The 17,568-nt window shown below is 41.8% G+C and overlaps 3 protein-coding genes and 1 pseudogene across 3 annotated transcripts; 2 read left to right on the plus strand and 2 right to left on the minus strand.

Annotated features, from left to right (window-relative positions):
* The first annotated feature begins 917 nt into the window (after positions 1-917).
* Positions 918-2,152, plus strand: LOC121621452 (tetraspanin-10). The gene is made up of 3 exons (XM_041957927.1): positions 918-1,015; positions 1,166-1,761; positions 1,846-2,152. The coding sequence occupies exons 1-3, from the start codon at positions 926-928 to the stop codon at positions 2,150-2,152; spliced, it is 993 nt and encodes a 330-aa protein (XP_041813861.1). The 5' UTR covers positions 918-925.
* Positions 2,153-3,706: 1,554 nt separating this feature from the next.
* Positions 3,707-4,147, minus strand: LOC121621263 (annotated as a pseudogene).
* Positions 4,148-5,890: 1,743 nt separating this feature from the next.
* On the plus strand, positions 5,891-10,580 carry ccdc137 (coiled-coil domain containing 137). Its single transcript, XM_041957642.1, has 8 exons — positions 5,891-5,988; positions 6,395-6,426; positions 6,999-7,281; positions 7,488-7,630; positions 7,740-7,965; positions 8,084-8,166; positions 8,930-9,009; positions 9,097-10,580. The coding sequence occupies exons 3-8, from the start codon at positions 7,211-7,213 to the stop codon at positions 9,292-9,294; spliced, it is 801 nt and encodes a 266-aa protein (XP_041813576.1). The 5' UTR covers positions 5,891-5,988; positions 6,395-6,426; positions 6,999-7,210; the 3' UTR covers positions 9,295-10,580.
* Positions 10,581-12,136: 1,556 nt separating this feature from the next.
* LOC121621290 (G-protein coupled receptor family C group 5 member C-like) lies at positions 12,137-17,361 on the minus strand. Its single transcript, XM_041957700.1, has 4 exons — positions 17,215-17,361; positions 15,356-16,355; positions 12,947-13,050; positions 12,137-12,868 (listed from the first exon to the last, which is right to left on the minus strand). The coding sequence occupies exons 2-4, from the start codon at positions 16,326-16,328 to the stop codon at positions 12,770-12,772; spliced, it is 1,176 nt and encodes a 391-aa protein (XP_041813634.1). The 5' UTR covers positions 16,329-16,355; positions 17,215-17,361; the 3' UTR covers positions 12,137-12,769.
* Positions 17,362-17,568: the final 207 nt, after the last annotated feature.

Consider the following 17,568-nt stretch of genomic DNA (forward strand, 5'->3'; position numbering starts at 1 on the left):
ACTGAAGGCAATTTTGAACAGACGTTCATGTTCCGCAGGCGATGAACCCGACTGGCTTTGGTGGTCGCCTGCCACCACGAGCACCACCAGCTTTCACCAGTTTTCACATATCCACGTCAGCATTAACTCTATGAACTGGTGATCCTCTCTCAACATTATTTGGATAGATTGCCAAGAAATGCGGCACATTAATGTCCTCTTCAGGCTTGATCGTAATAAATGTTTCCTCAATTGCGCCGCCATCAGGTCACAATTTGGATTTCTCCAATTCCCATCAGCCTCAGCTACACTTTGTGTAATAAGCAAAAGTTAGCACATGCTAACACACTAAACTAAAAGGAGGAACATTATACCTGCTTGACATCAGCAAATTAGCATTGTCATTGTGAGCATGTTAGCACATTAGCATTTAGCCTGAAGCCCTCACAGCCTAACAGCATCACAGAGGTGCTGGTCTTGTTTCTGCTGTCCTTTCCTTTCCTTTATCTTGAGACCCCTTGAACGGGGCCTTGACCCCCAGGGTGAGAGCAACTGCAATTATCATTCAGGAAACTGAGGGCCAAACAATGAGAGTTACACTCAGCAGGGCATAAAAAAAACAAAACCTTTTCTCTTTTACTTTCCACTAGTGGCTTACGTATGAGAGTAAACCTCACATCAAAAGTCTCATGTTCCAGTCCGAGTCCCACTCTTGTGTGTGTGAGTCTCTGATACATGCTCTGATAGCTGTAATCCCCTCACTGTGACTCTCACATGATGAAGAAATCCAACGCCTCGCAGCAGCCCGAGGCTAAACGCTGCATGGTTACTCCACCTCAGCTCACATGCTCCTCTGTAGCAAACCCTCACCCCATGCTCCACTTCAGCTTGTGCCATTCTGACCAGCTAAAAGCACAGGGGGAACCGTCTCCCAGAGGCTGACACCATGAGGAGGTATTTGGGGATAACGAGGATTTCTTTGCCGTGGTCGAGGAGGGTCACCACGCAGAATGAGTCCAGTCCACTTCTACCAAAGGTAAGGGGTCACTTTTGACCTTTGTTACCTTAAGTTTCTTCGTGGATTTTTGAGTACCCCTCTGTGTTGAGTAAAATTTGGTTTAATGTTCGATGCAGCATTAGTTCTGAAAAATATGTGGTATTTAGTTGGATTCCTGTGTGTCCAAAGGCAGGCTCTGAAAAAGAGAATGGTGAGGAGCTCAGCCACGTCACTGCTGAATTTCACCAAGCAGGGCCAAACAGTGGACGGGACAACAACAACCCTGTGTTCTCAAGGGTCCGACCCCACTACAGATACTCTTTCATGGACTATTTCCTAAAATACTTCCTGTTCCTATGCAATCTGATGTTCACAGTTCTGGGTCTCGTGGTTCTGGGTCTGGGGATGTGGGGTCTCATCAGCAAAGAGTCGTTTGCTCAGGAGAGGATCGGCAGCATCGGCACCGATCCGATGCTGATACTTGTGGCTATGGGCTTTGTGCTGACTATGCTCTGCCTGTCGGGCTGTGTGGGCGCCCTGAGAGAGAACTGCTCCTTACTGAAGCTGTTCTCTGCTGCGGTGCTGGTGCTCATCATAGCCCAGGTGCTGGTCGCCATCTTGGCCTACAGTCTACAAGATCAGATCGGAGGCTACTTGCGGTCAGGGATGCTAGCTGCCATGGTGCGTTACCAGGATGATCTGGATCTGAGGTTCATCACGGACGAGATTCAGTCAAATCTGCAGTGCTGTGGGGCAGATGACTACCGTGACTGGGAGATCAACATGTGAGTAGAGGGTGACTAACATGCATATGTTTATGAACGCTTGTGCCGATCAGAGTGTCACTGGATATTTTTTCCTTTCCTCAGATATTACAACTGCTCGGCTCCCGGGGTGCTGGCCTGCGGGGTCCCTGCCACATGCTGTGTGGACCCTTTGGAGAACGGCACAGTGTGGAACTCTCAGTGTGGTTTAGGAGCCCAGCTGCTGGATGAGTTTACTGCTCAGAGCGTCATCTTCCTGGGCGGCTGTCTTGGGGGGATCTCTCGCTGGATCGAGCAGCACCAGGGCCTGATAGGGACAGTTGGAATTGTTGTACTGGGGGTCCAGATCCTGACTCTGTTTATCACGACACGACTGCTAGAAAGCATCCAGTGGCATAAGGTTTACATATAACACAGAGTGATGAATACTGTACATTGTATGCTGATAATTAATGAGTGCTGAATGCTTTTGGATGTCCACCTTGTTTGTCACCTGCAGTAAACTCACTGTACCTCCAAAACCAGAAGAACAAAACCCCTTTACTCAGCTTCACTGAAAAGACTCAGATGGCTGTGCTTGTTTTGCCAGTGGAAAAAAAAATACTCATTCTAAGGACACAAATTCCAATATAAAATGTGAAGGTGACAGAACAAAATGCTAAATCAGATCTAAATTTAGAATTAATCAAAATAATCTAAAACATTTGAAGTCTCGGTGCCCAAGAAGACCTATTTACATTTAAATAAGAGACCAGCAATGCCTTGCCTAACTCTGAATTCACAGTTTCTGCCTGAAACTGCTGTTGCACTGCAAAAACCTTTCAGGCAACCAGGAGAGGCACCAGGAAGGTGTTGCACTCGGACAAGAAATAGTCCCTCAAACAGTAGAACCCAAACTACAAACAAAATATAACATGTGCTGTTAGGCAGATTTTGTCTTTGGACAGATTCACATTGGCTGTTTCACACAGTTTTTTCGTTGTGCTAAGCTAAGCTAACTGGTTGCCAGCTGCAGCTTCATATTTACCACATATGCATGGTATCATTCCTCTCTAACGAGGCGAGAAGCTTTCCCAAGATGTCAAAGTATTCCTTTAAGTGTCAGAGAAATGCTGAATTCACTGGGAATTCATCTAGCATGCTCAATTCCTGAATTACTTGACTCTTCTGCTAATCTTGTGGTTCACATATGCTACTCTTTGCTAAAAAAGGGACAAATAAAGTATCATAATGGGAATTTCATAACGTGTACAAGTCAGTAGCATGGTTTAGTAACACACAAGCTTGGCAAAAACAAGAAATGTTTGAAACTGTTTTAAAAATCCAAGCTTTATTCTGAGATTGAGCAAACATGCTGCTGCCAGTTGTGCAGAAACTCTTTTCGGCAATATCCACCTTCAGCCTCACAGCCCATCAGCTATCATCTGAAATGATTTAGCCTCTGGGAGCAATGGCCAATGTTTCAGCGCCTCAGGTGTAGCCAGTGAATAACAGATATCCAGACAAAGACTTCCTCATCCGCCTGCCGGTCGTTGTTGGGATTTAAGGATGACATTTCAGCTAATCTATATAAACAGATATCTGCATATAAATGCAGTTAAATATAAAAAAGCTAATTAAAAGCTAAATCATTGTCAGACGATTGACAGATGGGTTTTCAGACTGCATTTCAGCCGATGTGTTCCACCTCTTTTCCTCTCCACACAGGCTGTTTACCTGCATGCAACCAAAGCCTGCTCAAACATGATTGGTCGATAGTACTCGGACTACAGTCAAAAACCACAGCACTACGATAGCAAATCTTGTCCCTTGCCTACAGATTCGGCTTTCATATGTAGCTATCTGTTTATAGAGATTACCCCAATTTAAACCATTTAAAAAAGCCACGATTGATCATCCAGACTGTTAAATCACATCAGTTCCCTTTAGGAAATGCTGTATGGAAGTTATTCCTCAGCAAAGAGACTCAGATGATGCCATACTGAGCCAGTTCATATGGCTGTACGCTTCCCATGGGGAGATTACAGTGATGTCTGACAGAAAGAGAACAAATAGTGAGTAACAAAAAGGAAAAGTTGTGTCATTTGGGTGTACTCTTTTTGTTGTGCAGTAGCCTAACTTTGGTATTGCCACTTACCAGTGCCAAGCCCTTCCATTCCTGGGATCTCCTCTGCAAAGCTGAGGAAGAAAGAGCGCTTTACTGCGATGAAATACAAACTCTCTCGATGACCTTCATGACAGTTTACTGAAGAAACACCTACCCAGTGACGCCCCTCTTGGGAGGCTTGCTCTTGAATTGGCGGCCGCTCCTCTGTTTGCACTTGGGTGGGCCGGATCCAGGGCCGGCGGCTCTGAGGGGAGCTTTGTTGCCGATCTTGGCTTCAGGTTTGGCCGCGTCCAAATTCATGTTGTTACAACTGTAATGGGACAGCAAGTGTGTCATAAAAAAAAGTGATGTAATGCATGAAAATATCAAGACATGTTGTTTATCATGGAAACATTTAAATACAGTGCATCTCATCATATCTCTGCTCCTTGCTCAGTGCTTTGCTTTTAACTTGAGACAAACTAATATGGAATAAATTGCAAACACTTCTAAATCACTACTAAAACACTTACACTGCTAATTAACCTTTTAAGGTGCCTTAAAGCTTGACGGCACCTTTATAATCAGATTACTGTGAGGACAAATATAAATATATAACGAAAATATGTCCCCAGGTGCAGGTATATGATAAATAGATAACCAGCAATTCTAAAGAAATTCAAAGCAGCTTGATGGTTAATACTTTCATCCACATAATTTCGATACTATGCAAACTATAAATTAGTGGCCACTTTATCAGGCACACCTGTATAGTCTAATGCAATTCAATAAAAAAGCTCAGCCTTTACAAATTTTAAAATAATAATTTTTGTTGCCGCTGTTTTGAATGTGTAAATTCAGTGATATTTTTATTATTGAGGCCAAAGTTAAAGGTGTTTTTTAGCACACCACATTAAGTTTAAAGGTGTTTCTGTTTCTTTTATCCTACCTATTTATATACACAAGGGGGCAGAATACAACACCACCATTAACTATGGCCTCTGTGCTAAAACATATATTTTTGTTCATAATTAACACCTCTATGACAGTGTCAGCAAAAACCTAAATGCCATAAAAGTGGCATTTAGAGTTTAGAGTAGAGTTTATTGCAGATTTTATGGATTGCATTATAGGTGTAAAATAAAGTGACTAAGTCTATGTGTCTTGTTGGACACAATATCGGTTTCAAAATTTCCAGTAATATTTTCAAATGTGACTTACATTGTTTAATCCGATAAACTCATGTCTAAATTAAAATATATATATATTTAAAAAAAGCAAGCATTTTTGTCAGAATAATAAAAAAAATTATATCTGAAGTTGAAAATAGAAAAATAGAAAAAAAGCAAAAATATAAGAAGACAAATTGTTCTATTTATACAACATATGATAAATGTGTCCAAAAAGCATTTGTGCATTAAAATCAGGCTGCAGCTCAATAACAGTCCTGTTTGGTGAGACCCTTTTATGCCCCTCACACTCTGAGAAGATTATGAGGCTGCCAATTACTGAACTGCAGGTCCCTCACATTGTGTATGTGATGTTTGTGTATGTGTGCATCCATTAGGGATTGGCTGACAGGCAGTTTAGGGGATATCTGAGCTGAGACTGATCAGAACAGAAGCACAACAGTAGAGAAAAACATTTCCAGCAATGAAGATGTGTGTCGGGGTGTCCATCAGGAGTCATTTAGTCATCCAGAAATGTGGGGGACATGAATTGTGGGATTTTCTCACAATATGTCGCATGATCCTCAGTATCACTTCCTGCAATATTATGCAACGTCTGCAGCAGAAATCATACAAGCATGAGCAGCTACAGTGTTCTCCTTTCATCAGCATTCTCTCAGATTGAGTTGCATTATATCACCCTGAAAATCCCCTCCACACACACATAAACACACACCTGGTCCATTCGCCTGATCGTTTACTGAAGCTTCTCTCTTTAAATCTGTTCCAGTCACACATACTATGCACACACACACACACACACACACACACAGAAGACACGTGTGTGCACACATGCTCTCACTTCCTGTGCTTTATTTAGTCTCAGTGGTCCTCTCATAGACTCATGAGCAAAAACACAAACATCACAGAAACCTGTGTCAGGATCAAAGGATGCATTTCATAGCAATATTTCTACTTTCACGATTTATAATGGTGAGTTTCTGATGAGATCATTTAATCCTCCACACACACTGAAAACCATGTGGTGCTTATGCTGCTGGAAACATGAATGGCACACTGCACGCCACATGTCTGAAACTGAATGCTGAATGAGCTACAACTAGCTGTAGATTTATTTGTGGATGAATCCATTAATCATTTAATCTCTTGGAGCAGAGAAATAACACTGTAGTTTTACTACTTTTACTTACTTACTCCTTTTAAGACCCTATTTCGTCATCAAACCTATTTATAATATGAAACCTACTCAGTGACGCCATTTTTAAAACAAAGATTTAGTGCATGGTTTGATTTTTCACCTAAGATTGTCACCTTTGTCTGACTTCTGTTTTGATTTGAAAGCAATAATAACCAGCTTTCTCTTGTTTTGGAGGACCAGTTGATTCAGGATCAGCTCCTCAGGTTCTACAGGTGTGTAGACCGCTTTGTTAATATTGTATCTATTCATTATTTTGTGTGTGGTATATGACCTGACAAGCTTAAGCAGTCGTTATTTCAGTTAGAATTGCTTATGATAATCAATTACAAAGTCTGGATGGTCAAATGAACTGTACCAAATTCAATATCATCATTGAAGCAACAGCTATGGATAAACTGAGATAACAACGCCATCTAGTGGTTGTATATAAGTATCGGCAGTTCTTTTAGCCAATAGGCGTGACATTTACAGCAAAGATCGTCTATTTCATTGTGTATCACTCTGAGATGAAATTCAGACGGAGTTTCTGTCAGATCTGTTAAAAAGGTGTGGGAAAGGACGTATTTTTTTTAAGTCATGGACATAATGATTAATTTAACTCTATTAAACAGAATCAACTGCACATAGGCCTCCAGTTAAACGAGTAGAGGAGAGTGGAAAGGTGCACAACAAGTTGCCGCTTGGTTGGGCCTTTAAAAACCCTGAAGTTGTTTTGAGTTGAGTGAAATTGATAATTACATGTTAGGGGAACGGGGTTATTTTTTCTTTGATCGATTTTCTCCAGGTCGCTGTGAGGAGAAGTGAGCTAGTGTTCCTGAATGCCCCAAGAGGAGTGGAAACGGTACCCGAAAAAAGCCTCAGAGGGAGACCTCCTCATTTCCGCCCTCCCTGTCGCCTGAGGTTGAAGTTCGTAGGTTATAGGCTACACACGCTGCTCCACATGTGTCATTGTTTTGTTACGATAATTTGACATGCATTGAGATAAACTGCAGTAACATGGGGAAGAACAAGAAGAACAAAACTAACGAGTCAGGAAAACACGCGGAAAAGACCGGAAAACGTCAAAGGTAACGTAAGGAAGCTAACAGAGAAAAACTGCTAGCTAGCTAGCTTACAGCAGCTAGCTCTCAACATTAGTTCCGAGCTTTCGAAATGAGATCCAATTTGTATCTAAGTGAGGACATGTACCTGTATTATACATCGCTTTCAAAGGCTAATCTTTACTCCACTTTTTCCTACATGCTGTGTGGACTCGTATGTGTCTAAACTTCAGTGATAAGAAGCTCAAACGAGATGGTAAACCCAAAAAAGCCAAACCAGACCACCTCAAAGACATCCCTTTTAGGCTCCGAGAGATAATGAAGAGCAAGGAGAGGATGAAAACGGGAACTTTGAAGGCCAAAAAGCTGAAAGAGGGTGAGTAGAAAGCTTTTTCATACTTTGCTTATACACTTACACTTTTTTTTTTCTAAAACAGACTTGGGTTTGTTTATAACCAGCGATTAATTTTTGTCTGTCTCTTTAGCCATTTCCCATAAAGGTAAACCAGAGGATTCCTACAGTGGAGACATACCTGTGCCACATTTCAGGAGGAGGAAGGAGGAGAGCGAGAAAGCATACCTGCGGCGTATGGATAATGAGACAAAACACGTCTTCTTCCTCACCAAGAACCAAGTGGACAGAAAGCCGGAGCTGGATGCAGACAAACAAGAGAGGCCTGCAGACAAGGGCAAGTCTGAGAAGAAGAAGGAGTGAGTACACAGATCCTTTCTTACCTGATGCTGTGAAAGGTGGGGCCTGCTGGGTCAGTGATGATCATCCCTGGGTGGTCCATTTCTAATTCATTTGATTTTTGCTGTCTTGTTACAGGTACGATAAAGTCAGGTTACAGCGACTACAGCAGAAGAAATTGGACAGACAGGAGGCCAAGATGGAAAAAGAAATGTTTGTTGGTAATGAAAGCATATATTTCCAGGAGCATTTGCCACTGCAAAGGATGTGAGGAAGCAGGTCTGTCCTCTGTAATTAAGTGCAACAGTTAAAATCTGAGACCTACTGCAATAGTTCACCCTGCTTCAGAGTAAACATTATTTTCAAAATCCTTGAAAGGACTTGAAACCTTTAGTTATTGCTGCAGCTTTGACCTTAAATGTAGCTCATGGTTTTATTAAATTTTTTATCAAATGTTTGTCCTTGAAATCAGACCAACCTTGTTTTCTGCAAAAAACAAAAGCTGCAATAAACCAGTTGTATGCTACCTGTATAGCCCCAAAAAAGATATACAATCTGGATATGCCAAAAACACGCGGTATGAACAACCTTAGCAGATAAGGTGCCAGTGACTTCAAGATGGTGCCGCGCGAGTGGCAGCCTGATGCAGCAGCTCCGACCATTCCTTTCTGCAGCAGCAGCTTTTTATCATAGAACTTGGTAGAGACCAGAACAATCACAGCTCCAAATGAATGTTAATGTTTCTTTGTGTCTCTTGGATATGTAGATTGGCAACTTTTGGCGAACTCGTTTTTAATAACAACTGAATAAAAGGATATATGTTGTGTCTATTACTTCTTCTGCTTCCCCCAAAATAGCCAAAACACATCAATGCTGCCTTAATAACTTCAGAATTACTACATAGAGATGTGCATAAAATTGTCAAAGCAGAGTGAGATTTAAAACTTGTTTGTATGCTGATATTTAGATTTTTTGTTTTTGTAGATAATGTTCCCTTTGGTGAAGTTACAATGGCCCCGCCGTCTTTGAGTGCCAAACCCAAGAAAGCGCCAGTCAAATCTCAGGTAACCTGCTCAAATGTTCTGTCACTGATCTTTATGGCTGAGTGGGAAGTTTACTGTTTTTTCTGCTCTGCTTCCATCATCCCAAAGGGAACCAAGAAGCTGCTCCTCAATTCTCTCCTGGGCCACACCGTAGCCTCTGCAACCAAGCCGTCCATGGCCCGACAGAGAATTATGGAGGAGGAGAGGGAGCGAGCAGTGGAGGCCTACCGGCATCTTAAAAAACGGAAACAGGAGCAGAACGAGGCCAGGACTGCCAGTATGGAAAAACTGAAGAACCTTCAGTGATGTTTCACCTCGAAGAATTATAAATTCCTGGCTTCAGCGTTGAAGACGGATCGTAAGATAACCATCAGCAGACTGGACGTGTTATGTAACTCTGGATCTGTTACGCCAGCGCAGCAGTTTAGCACGATGTAGCTAGCTGTCAGGGAAACTGGTCGCAGTGTGAGGTAAGTAGTCACCTGCCACTTTCAGCATCACATGTTTAACTCGAAAGAGAACAGGACGTTCAAATGGTTAATGCCTGTTTTAAATGTCTTATAAAGAAGACGAACTGATCACCCCTGACTGAACACATCCAGACAGCTGACTTCTGTTGATGTCTCACCTTTGTGACTGTGTTCACTTGCGTTTACACTGGTGTAAATATTTGCATCTTCTGGTTACCACACTGATGTAATTTGTGATATGGCAGACAATAAAATCATTAAGGCTGTGCTGTATCTCAAGGCAGCGATACACCTCTGACTGTTTGCTGTGGTTCCACTAGATGGCAGTCCTCCAGTAGAAAACTGGTTTCATAGTGTTTATATGGGGAGCAGACAGGTGGACTGACTTATTTTGTACTTTTTGTAAAGTAAAAATTTATTTTTGGTGGCACACCATGCCCTTTTATATATGTGAATTTGTGGCTCTATTCTTTTACCATGTTTTTCTTTTACCATGTGTTCAATGAGTGGAAATGAGCCTAATTTATATATATATTATAAAATGTAAAAGAATTAAGCCATGAGGCCTGTTTAGTAGCTGCTCTGGAGCTTTTGATCATATCACATGATGAAGTTTGCCCAGCTGTTGTAAAACTGTAGATGGTCAGACTCCCACTTTTTGTTTTTTTCTTGAGGACTTCTCGTCCATATTGGCTTGAAATGATGAGGGTTCAGTTTTAAGCAGATGACATGACACCTTCAAAGTTCACATAATATTTCTCTGTTATAAGAACACATTTGCAAAAATACTGGGAAATTAAATATATAAACTCCATACCATGTTTCATTTCGTACCTCTCTGAGCGCCTGAATCCTGGGAAAAATAAATCACATCAGCCTTTTAAAATGCTGAGCACTTATTAGAGCCTGGCACAGCTATTTACTTTTGTAATCCTGAAAAGGTTTACCCTCATGAACAAGGCCTTTGTTTAAATATTGGCCTCTGGGACAAACTGTACAAATTCAGAGATGTTTTTTTTCATCTTCATTTCATCTTTCAAAGCATCCTCGATCTAAAAGCAAACATTTATATTGATAATAGTTTTTGTAAGATGATCCACTGAATAAAATCATCACATGCTATTACCTATTAATACTGAATCTCTGTTGTCTGGTCTGTGGGTTCACAGTCATTCCTGCTCAATCGGCTTTTTGTTTGTTTTTTTCGTCCGTGTTTGTCCACTGAGGGTTGTCACAGTGACAAGGAAATGCATTAAGAGGGGACAGCTGCTTGTGATTGGTAGGACTGACTCCCTTGAGTGTGGAGCTCCACCAGCACCGGTCATGTAACCACCCATGTCCATGTGCACAAGACAGCTCTTCATGTTATCAGGGGGTTTGCACTTGCTGCCTGTCAGAGAAAGATGTTGTTGATCTTAGCTGAAATCACTGTTAATAATACAGTTTAAATAAAAGCCATAGCAAGATTTCATGAATTTATACTGTAGGATCTCTCACCAGTTCCCTTCTATAAGATGCATGTGTAAAATACAGCTAAGGCTCCTCTGGGACAGCCTATAGCGATGCTCATTAATCTAGTGCTAGCCAGGTCAGTAAGATAAGACACTACTACTACAACTACTAAGTAAAGAGGCGGATGTTGTTGGAAATGCAAAGAAAGCTTTGTATCAAATGTCTGAATGCTCTGTTTCGTTTAAATTTGGATACATTTCTGAGTGTGGTCACTGTGAGGTTATTTAAAAAGCCTACACTCCCTATCTGCATGTTTTTTGCAGCTCGTTGCATCCACGCGTAGGGAATCAAAGGGTGCAATCACGAGGCATTGTAGAATAAAATCTAGACATTTGCACACATGCTCTCTTTTCTGATCTGTCTGATTTCCAGTTGGTGAGCAATTTCCTCTCTGAGCGAGTACTCGTTGATGCTGACAGTACAGGATGGTGGGAGTAATTGAGAGAGAGCCTACTCAGCCTGCTGCTAGGCAGCCACAGCTCACTCTGAAGCCCTTTAAAGTGTGTACATGTGCAAGCGCGTGTGTGTGTGTGTGTGTGTGTGTGTGTGAGACAAATTATATTGGAATAATTGTTCCTCTCCCTGTAGAGAAAAGCAAGAGCTCAAAGTCACAGCAGTTATCCATGCTAATTTGTCTAAAGCTAATTTGTCCCTTCATGATCATGTTTTAGATATATATGTTTATTTCAAAACCATATATTTGCATTTTAAACATATATTTTCATTTTTTTAGGAGACACCGCATCAAATGTGATTGTAATGCCTAAACTCAAAATGTAAGTGCATCCACTCAGTGGCTCTAAGACTTAAATTCAATCTAGGAATGAGAATTACATGGACTTATTGTCAGATTTTACTCTTCGGTGGTGTAACATTTCCCACATTATCACTGTCAGTGCCACCTAAAATAGATTACAGCCTCGTTCAGCTGTGTAAGCCCATACGCCACAGCATGACAGCCAATCCCTGTACTGGGCCCCGGGTGAAAACTGTTAAAGTTTATCAAGACACCATATGCAAATAAGTGCTCTGTGCAGTGTACATGGTGATCTTTGTGGCACTTCCTCTTGCATTATGCCTCCTCATCCTGTTACAATCCAAACATCCAACAGCCACACAGGATCTAACCCTTACAGGTTTAATAAATTAGACTGTATACCGTCACATAAAGTTACATTTTCATAAGTCCAAGACTACAGAATCATACAGTTTTCAGAGGAAGTCTGAATCTCAACATGATTTCACAGCAAATTACAGTCAGCATATTTGTGATAAGAGCAAAACATATTGGTGAGAACACAATAACAACTTTTCAGCTAAATTATAGACTGTTCAACTTTCTGTAGCTAATCTGTACTGTCACCTTAACATTTTATACATTGTTCCAGAGAGCAGAGACCGAACAGTTTTTGGTCTTTCTCTTAGCTAGAAAGTGAAGGAAATGCTTCCCAAAGACATACGCTGATGCCACTCTTTCTCTTAAATCATTAAGTTTTTGGGGAGTGAAGCTACAAGTGAGCAAAGCTGGTTTGTCATTGAAAGTAAAAGGGTTAGGATGCTGGTTGCCATGGAAATGTAACAGAGTAGATGAGGTGCAACTTTCCAAATGAAAATAATTTTGGCTATGTATGCATTAGCCTTCATAAGCTGCCCATTCCCAATATTGTCTTTCTAATCTTTTAATTTATGACACTGAGCTTCTGTGCATACAGGACAGAGAAGATAGGAACTCTGAGGGTAAAACAAACCCCTGGTGGAGACTTATTTCATGGCTGTAACATCCGAGCGTGTGATAGTCCTTAGGAGGGTAAGGACTCGGTTGAACGAGGCAGGGAGCTGCCACTTCCTGAATTCAAAGATGGGGCTCTGGCTCTTGGGATCATCATGTCTTGTTCCATCTGTGGAAAAAAGCGAGTAATTCAGATGTTATAGAAGAGGAGATGTTCTGCCGTGTCAAATATTGTGAACACACTCACCTTTGTCAGACCCTTGGCAATCAGGGCTATTTCAGTGGGCTGGTACACACAACTTCGTAGCTGACCATTATAAGCAGCATATGGAGACATGGGCTTTGTTGGTACTGGCAAAGAAAAGGCAGAGCTTGATTGGAAATCAAGAATGGCTTGTTATGATAGCAGTTGTCCATTACTTTGTATTTTTGGTAAGAGTTCCACATTAAAACACCAATGAAAAACAGAAGCAACCCTTTTCAGACATCTGCCATTGTTTAAAGAGGACTTGGACAGCAGTCTCTGTAGCAACAGACATTTACTCAAGTTGACCAGTTGAGTGACTCAATATTTGCCGCATCTATTCTGATGTAAGCAAGTAAAGCTTTATTTATCTAGCACTTTTTAAAACTCAGTTACAAAGTGCTTCACTCACAGGGAAAAAATACAATACAAAACAGCTCAATGACAGACAGACCAGGCAAAAAACTAACCAAAAAAGACAAGTGGAGATCTATAAAAAGGCTTGCCTTCAAAGACGGGTTTTTAGAAGCTGCCTAAAACAGTCCAAAGATTCGGCAAATCTGATGGCGGAGGATGATTCCAGAGTGTTGGGGCTAAAACTACATAGATCACCTTTTGTTTTGCATTTGGAGCAGAGGATGGATAAAAGGCCAAGATCAGAGGATCAGAGTGTCGAGAAGCAGAATGAGAAACAAGGAGATCAGAAATCTAACTGGGGCAAGATCATGCAGAGTCTCATAAGTCATTTCACAGAATTTCACAGAAGCTAGTGGAGGGAAGCAAGAACAGTGGTAATATGGAACTGTGGGGTTTTAGTGATTAGTCTAACTTTAAACTGTTGGCGGCTATGTTTTATCGGCATAATAGTGATATAACATGTCTGAACAAATGACCCAGAGGAGACATGTACAATGAAAACAGGACTGGCCCGAGGACCGACCCCTGAGGGACACCACACAGCAGATTAGCTGAGGAGGACACATGATTGTTTATACATACATCAAAATATCTACAGTATTTGTCGAATAGGAAGGAAACCAGGAAGGCAACCTGTCAAGTTGAAATTGAAATTTTACGACCCTCTTCCATGTAAATGTTATTTACAGGTAAATAAATTCCTTTAGTTGAAGACTTTGTAACTACGATGTGATGATTGTTGTTTGCACGTGACTGATGCCTCATAATATTGGCCAAGGACACAACCTTCAGTCAGACTTTTGTCCTAAAAAGGGGGGGCGCAGTTCCTGAATGGCACATATTTAGTTTTATCCTATAAGTAGATTCCTAGATTCTCATGAGCGCTGCGAGATACTAACACATGTGGACAAAAAAGCAATTCACTGTCCGTCGGCGGATGTGTCAGACAGGTAAGTACTAAAGAGTGTATGTGTTACAGTGCAGCTACTTTCTTGTCTGACTATCATTTTTCAGACAGGATTGGACATTCCACTGAATGTTTTTATTTATTTTTTGCACGGCAGACGAGACCCAATTCAACACGTTCGACAGACGGAGCCACAGTCGCACAGTGCCTATGAAAAGTATTTACACACAACAATCCCCTCCCCCTCTCTTCAGACACGGAACGGCTGACGCTGAATAACCGTGGATGCTGTTTATGTTCATTCAGCTTCACAGAAATTGAGCACCTTTGCAGAGAATAGGAGGAAAACTGCCGATGCAAACCTGGCCTGTCATCATTCGTGTTTCTGGATCGTTTTTTGGAAATATTTTTATGTCACTCCTGTGGTATTTTTTGCCTGTTGGTTGGACTCACATGGCTGACATGATTTCAGACAAACATGATTTCTTGGTGACTTTTTGTCAATGCACCTGGACTAATCACAGGGGAAGCTAAAATTACAGTGGCCATGTCTGCTCAAGGCAGTGCAACTTAAGAAAATGCATGCAAATAGACTTAACACAACCAAATATAGAATATAAATATAGCACAGACGACAATGGAAACTGTTTCAAGGGGACATTCAAAAGCAATGGTACTATGATGCTGCTTGCAGTATTTCTGTATTCGCATTTGTTGTTTTTTCTGTTGATGTGTTAGGGGATATGAACACTTATGGTTACACTGACAGATGTACTGCAAGTTGTTATTCTCATATTTCATGTTTATACTTGCCAACGGGTGCTGCTTCTTGCTGTTTTGTCAAAAATCAGAAACATATATTGTCAGTTATTTCACAATCTTGCCTTTGGCACAAGAGGCAACAGCAGATTAATGATACCTCCTATTAGCTACATTGTTGCGCTTCGTTACGTCATATAGCTCACCTGTGCTTGGTGTATGTGCAGAAATAAATCATTTAATTGGAGAGCTGCTTGCCGATCCATCTATGTATAATGAGACATTGTTATTGCAAGATTAATGTTAGACCATGGTGTGTCTTGCAGTACCTGTTGGAGGCTCATCCATAGAGAAGGCTTTATTCTCCATGTACACGTTGTGTTGGGGTGGCTCCTGCTCCTTGAGGATGTTGTCATAAACCAGGCTCCTGGCGGGATAAACATTATCTCCATCATGTGGCTGCTCCTGGTCTGGGTTCTCCTGGGTCAGCAAGCAGATTTCTGGGATGGTGTAGAAGGAAAGGAAGACCCATGCGTTTGACACCAAAGCTACAGCCAAAGTAGGATCGTCCCAGCTGGGATTCCCGATCACTCCGTTCCCATGGATGTACATGACAATCCAAACTACCCAGATCGCCAAGGTGAAGAGCCCTGTGACCAGGATTAGAGCTCCATCTCGGCGCCATTGCTTGTGCTTGTGTGTCAGTGAGGGAACAGACATCAGGAGTACAGCCAGAAGCAGAACCATCACGTAGATCAGAGACATCACAAAGTCCTTGTTTGCAATGCTGCAGGACAGGTCGGGGGCAATGACGCCACTAGGCGGGCTCCTGACCACGGTGATGACAAGCCACTCAGTGTTGATGATCACCTCAACCAACCACAGACCCAGAGCTCCCAGGCATAACATCCAGCTCCTGGGCCCCCGACCACGCCGCTGAAGCAGGGCGAGCCACAACCCATGCATCACCAGGCAGGCTAGACAGCCTGAGAACAATACTCCAAAGAGGAACCTCCGTGCAGCACAGCTGGTGGTGTAGCGACCCACGATGAAGGCAAAAGTGAGTCCAAAGAGTCCCAGAGTAAAGATTAGAATGCCAGCCTGCAGGGCCACCATACCCTTCCTCTTCTTGTCTGTCACAAAGGGCAATGAGGCCATGAGGATGATGAACAGTACAAAGGAAGTCACCACACCAGCAGCAGCCACGGCCTCCACCACGACCCCCCACACTGTAGTCAGGTCACACAGGTTGTAATATATGGAGCTGATACTGGGACCACATCCTTTTGGAGCACTGGCCATGACTTCACTGCAGGTTTTAAAAAAATGCTGCAACACAAAAACACCCTGGTTATTTACACTTGCATGCAAATACTGTACCTACAAACTGCAGTATTTGCATCCCTGGTTATTAAAACAGGAATGCAAAGACCAACCACTGACAACAAATGCTGATTCTATAGACTATTACTGTGTCACGTAGATGGACCGTCCCAGTGGAGTCTTACTATGTTTATTTGAATTTTATTTAATTTATATGAACCCCTAGAGAATCCGGCATATTGTCTCCCATGTCTTTAATTATAACTCGCAGTCATGTTTTAATCACAGCTCAGTCTGGCCTTGTTTCACCATCTAATGCGCAGAGGCATCATTTTAACATTTGAACAGGATGATGCATAATGAGCATTCCCAGTATTCCCACTTACTGGATATACTGGGAATCATCAACGGTCAATTACAGTTTGATTTGTTTTGTAGTCAACTTTGTAATTAATCTTTTCCTCTTTCAACAAACAGTGATCAACATGAAATAATGTTTTCACCGTCCAGTGAAAAACCTCGTATCTCCAAAATATGGTGATTTTGAAGTTTTTTTAGGTAAACTGAAATATTTAGTGTTTCTGTATAGGTTGAGGAAATTCCCTTATTATATTTCTAAGAATAAAAAAATATACACCAGCAGAACACAAGCTAAAATGAGGCCCTCTTTTGGCTACTTAGCCCGCATTAAAAATGTATATTTTGGCGAACATTAACCTTATAATAATTTTAGAATGGCACATTTAAGGATCCTGGGAAATAATCGTTATGATAAGGTTTATATAAGCACAGCACTAAGTACATGACAACACAATGCCTAGAATTAAGGGAATATCATTTTACAAGCCTGTGACCGACTTCTTACCTGGACTGACGACACCGCTCCGACAGGTGACTCCGGTAGATTCACTCAGGTGAGGAAAACACACCTCAGAGGCACAAAAACGTTGCCTTGCTCGAAATATATTTTCTGATTATTATTATTGTTGTTTCCTGGAGCTCCTCGCAGATGATGGACCGATTTCTGAGCGTTTAAAAAGTTGACCTGATGGATCGGCGGGTCTTTCCGGGCGGACTCACGCCCACTCCTGCTGCGTTTCTAATAAAGCATGTTGTAATGGACACACCGGCAGTGGCATCAAACAGCGCACTTCTTCTTACTCTGTGAATGTGATACTTTCTCTGACCGCCCTGTCTCTTTAGACGACCTCTCTGCTGT

The sequence above is a fragment of the Chelmon rostratus genome, chromosome 17 (assembly GCF_017976325.1).
Source record: "Chelmon rostratus isolate fCheRos1 chromosome 17, fCheRos1.pri, whole genome shotgun sequence".
NCBI classification, from domain to species: domain Eukaryota; kingdom Metazoa; phylum Chordata; class Actinopteri; order Chaetodontiformes; family Chaetodontidae; genus Chelmon; species Chelmon rostratus.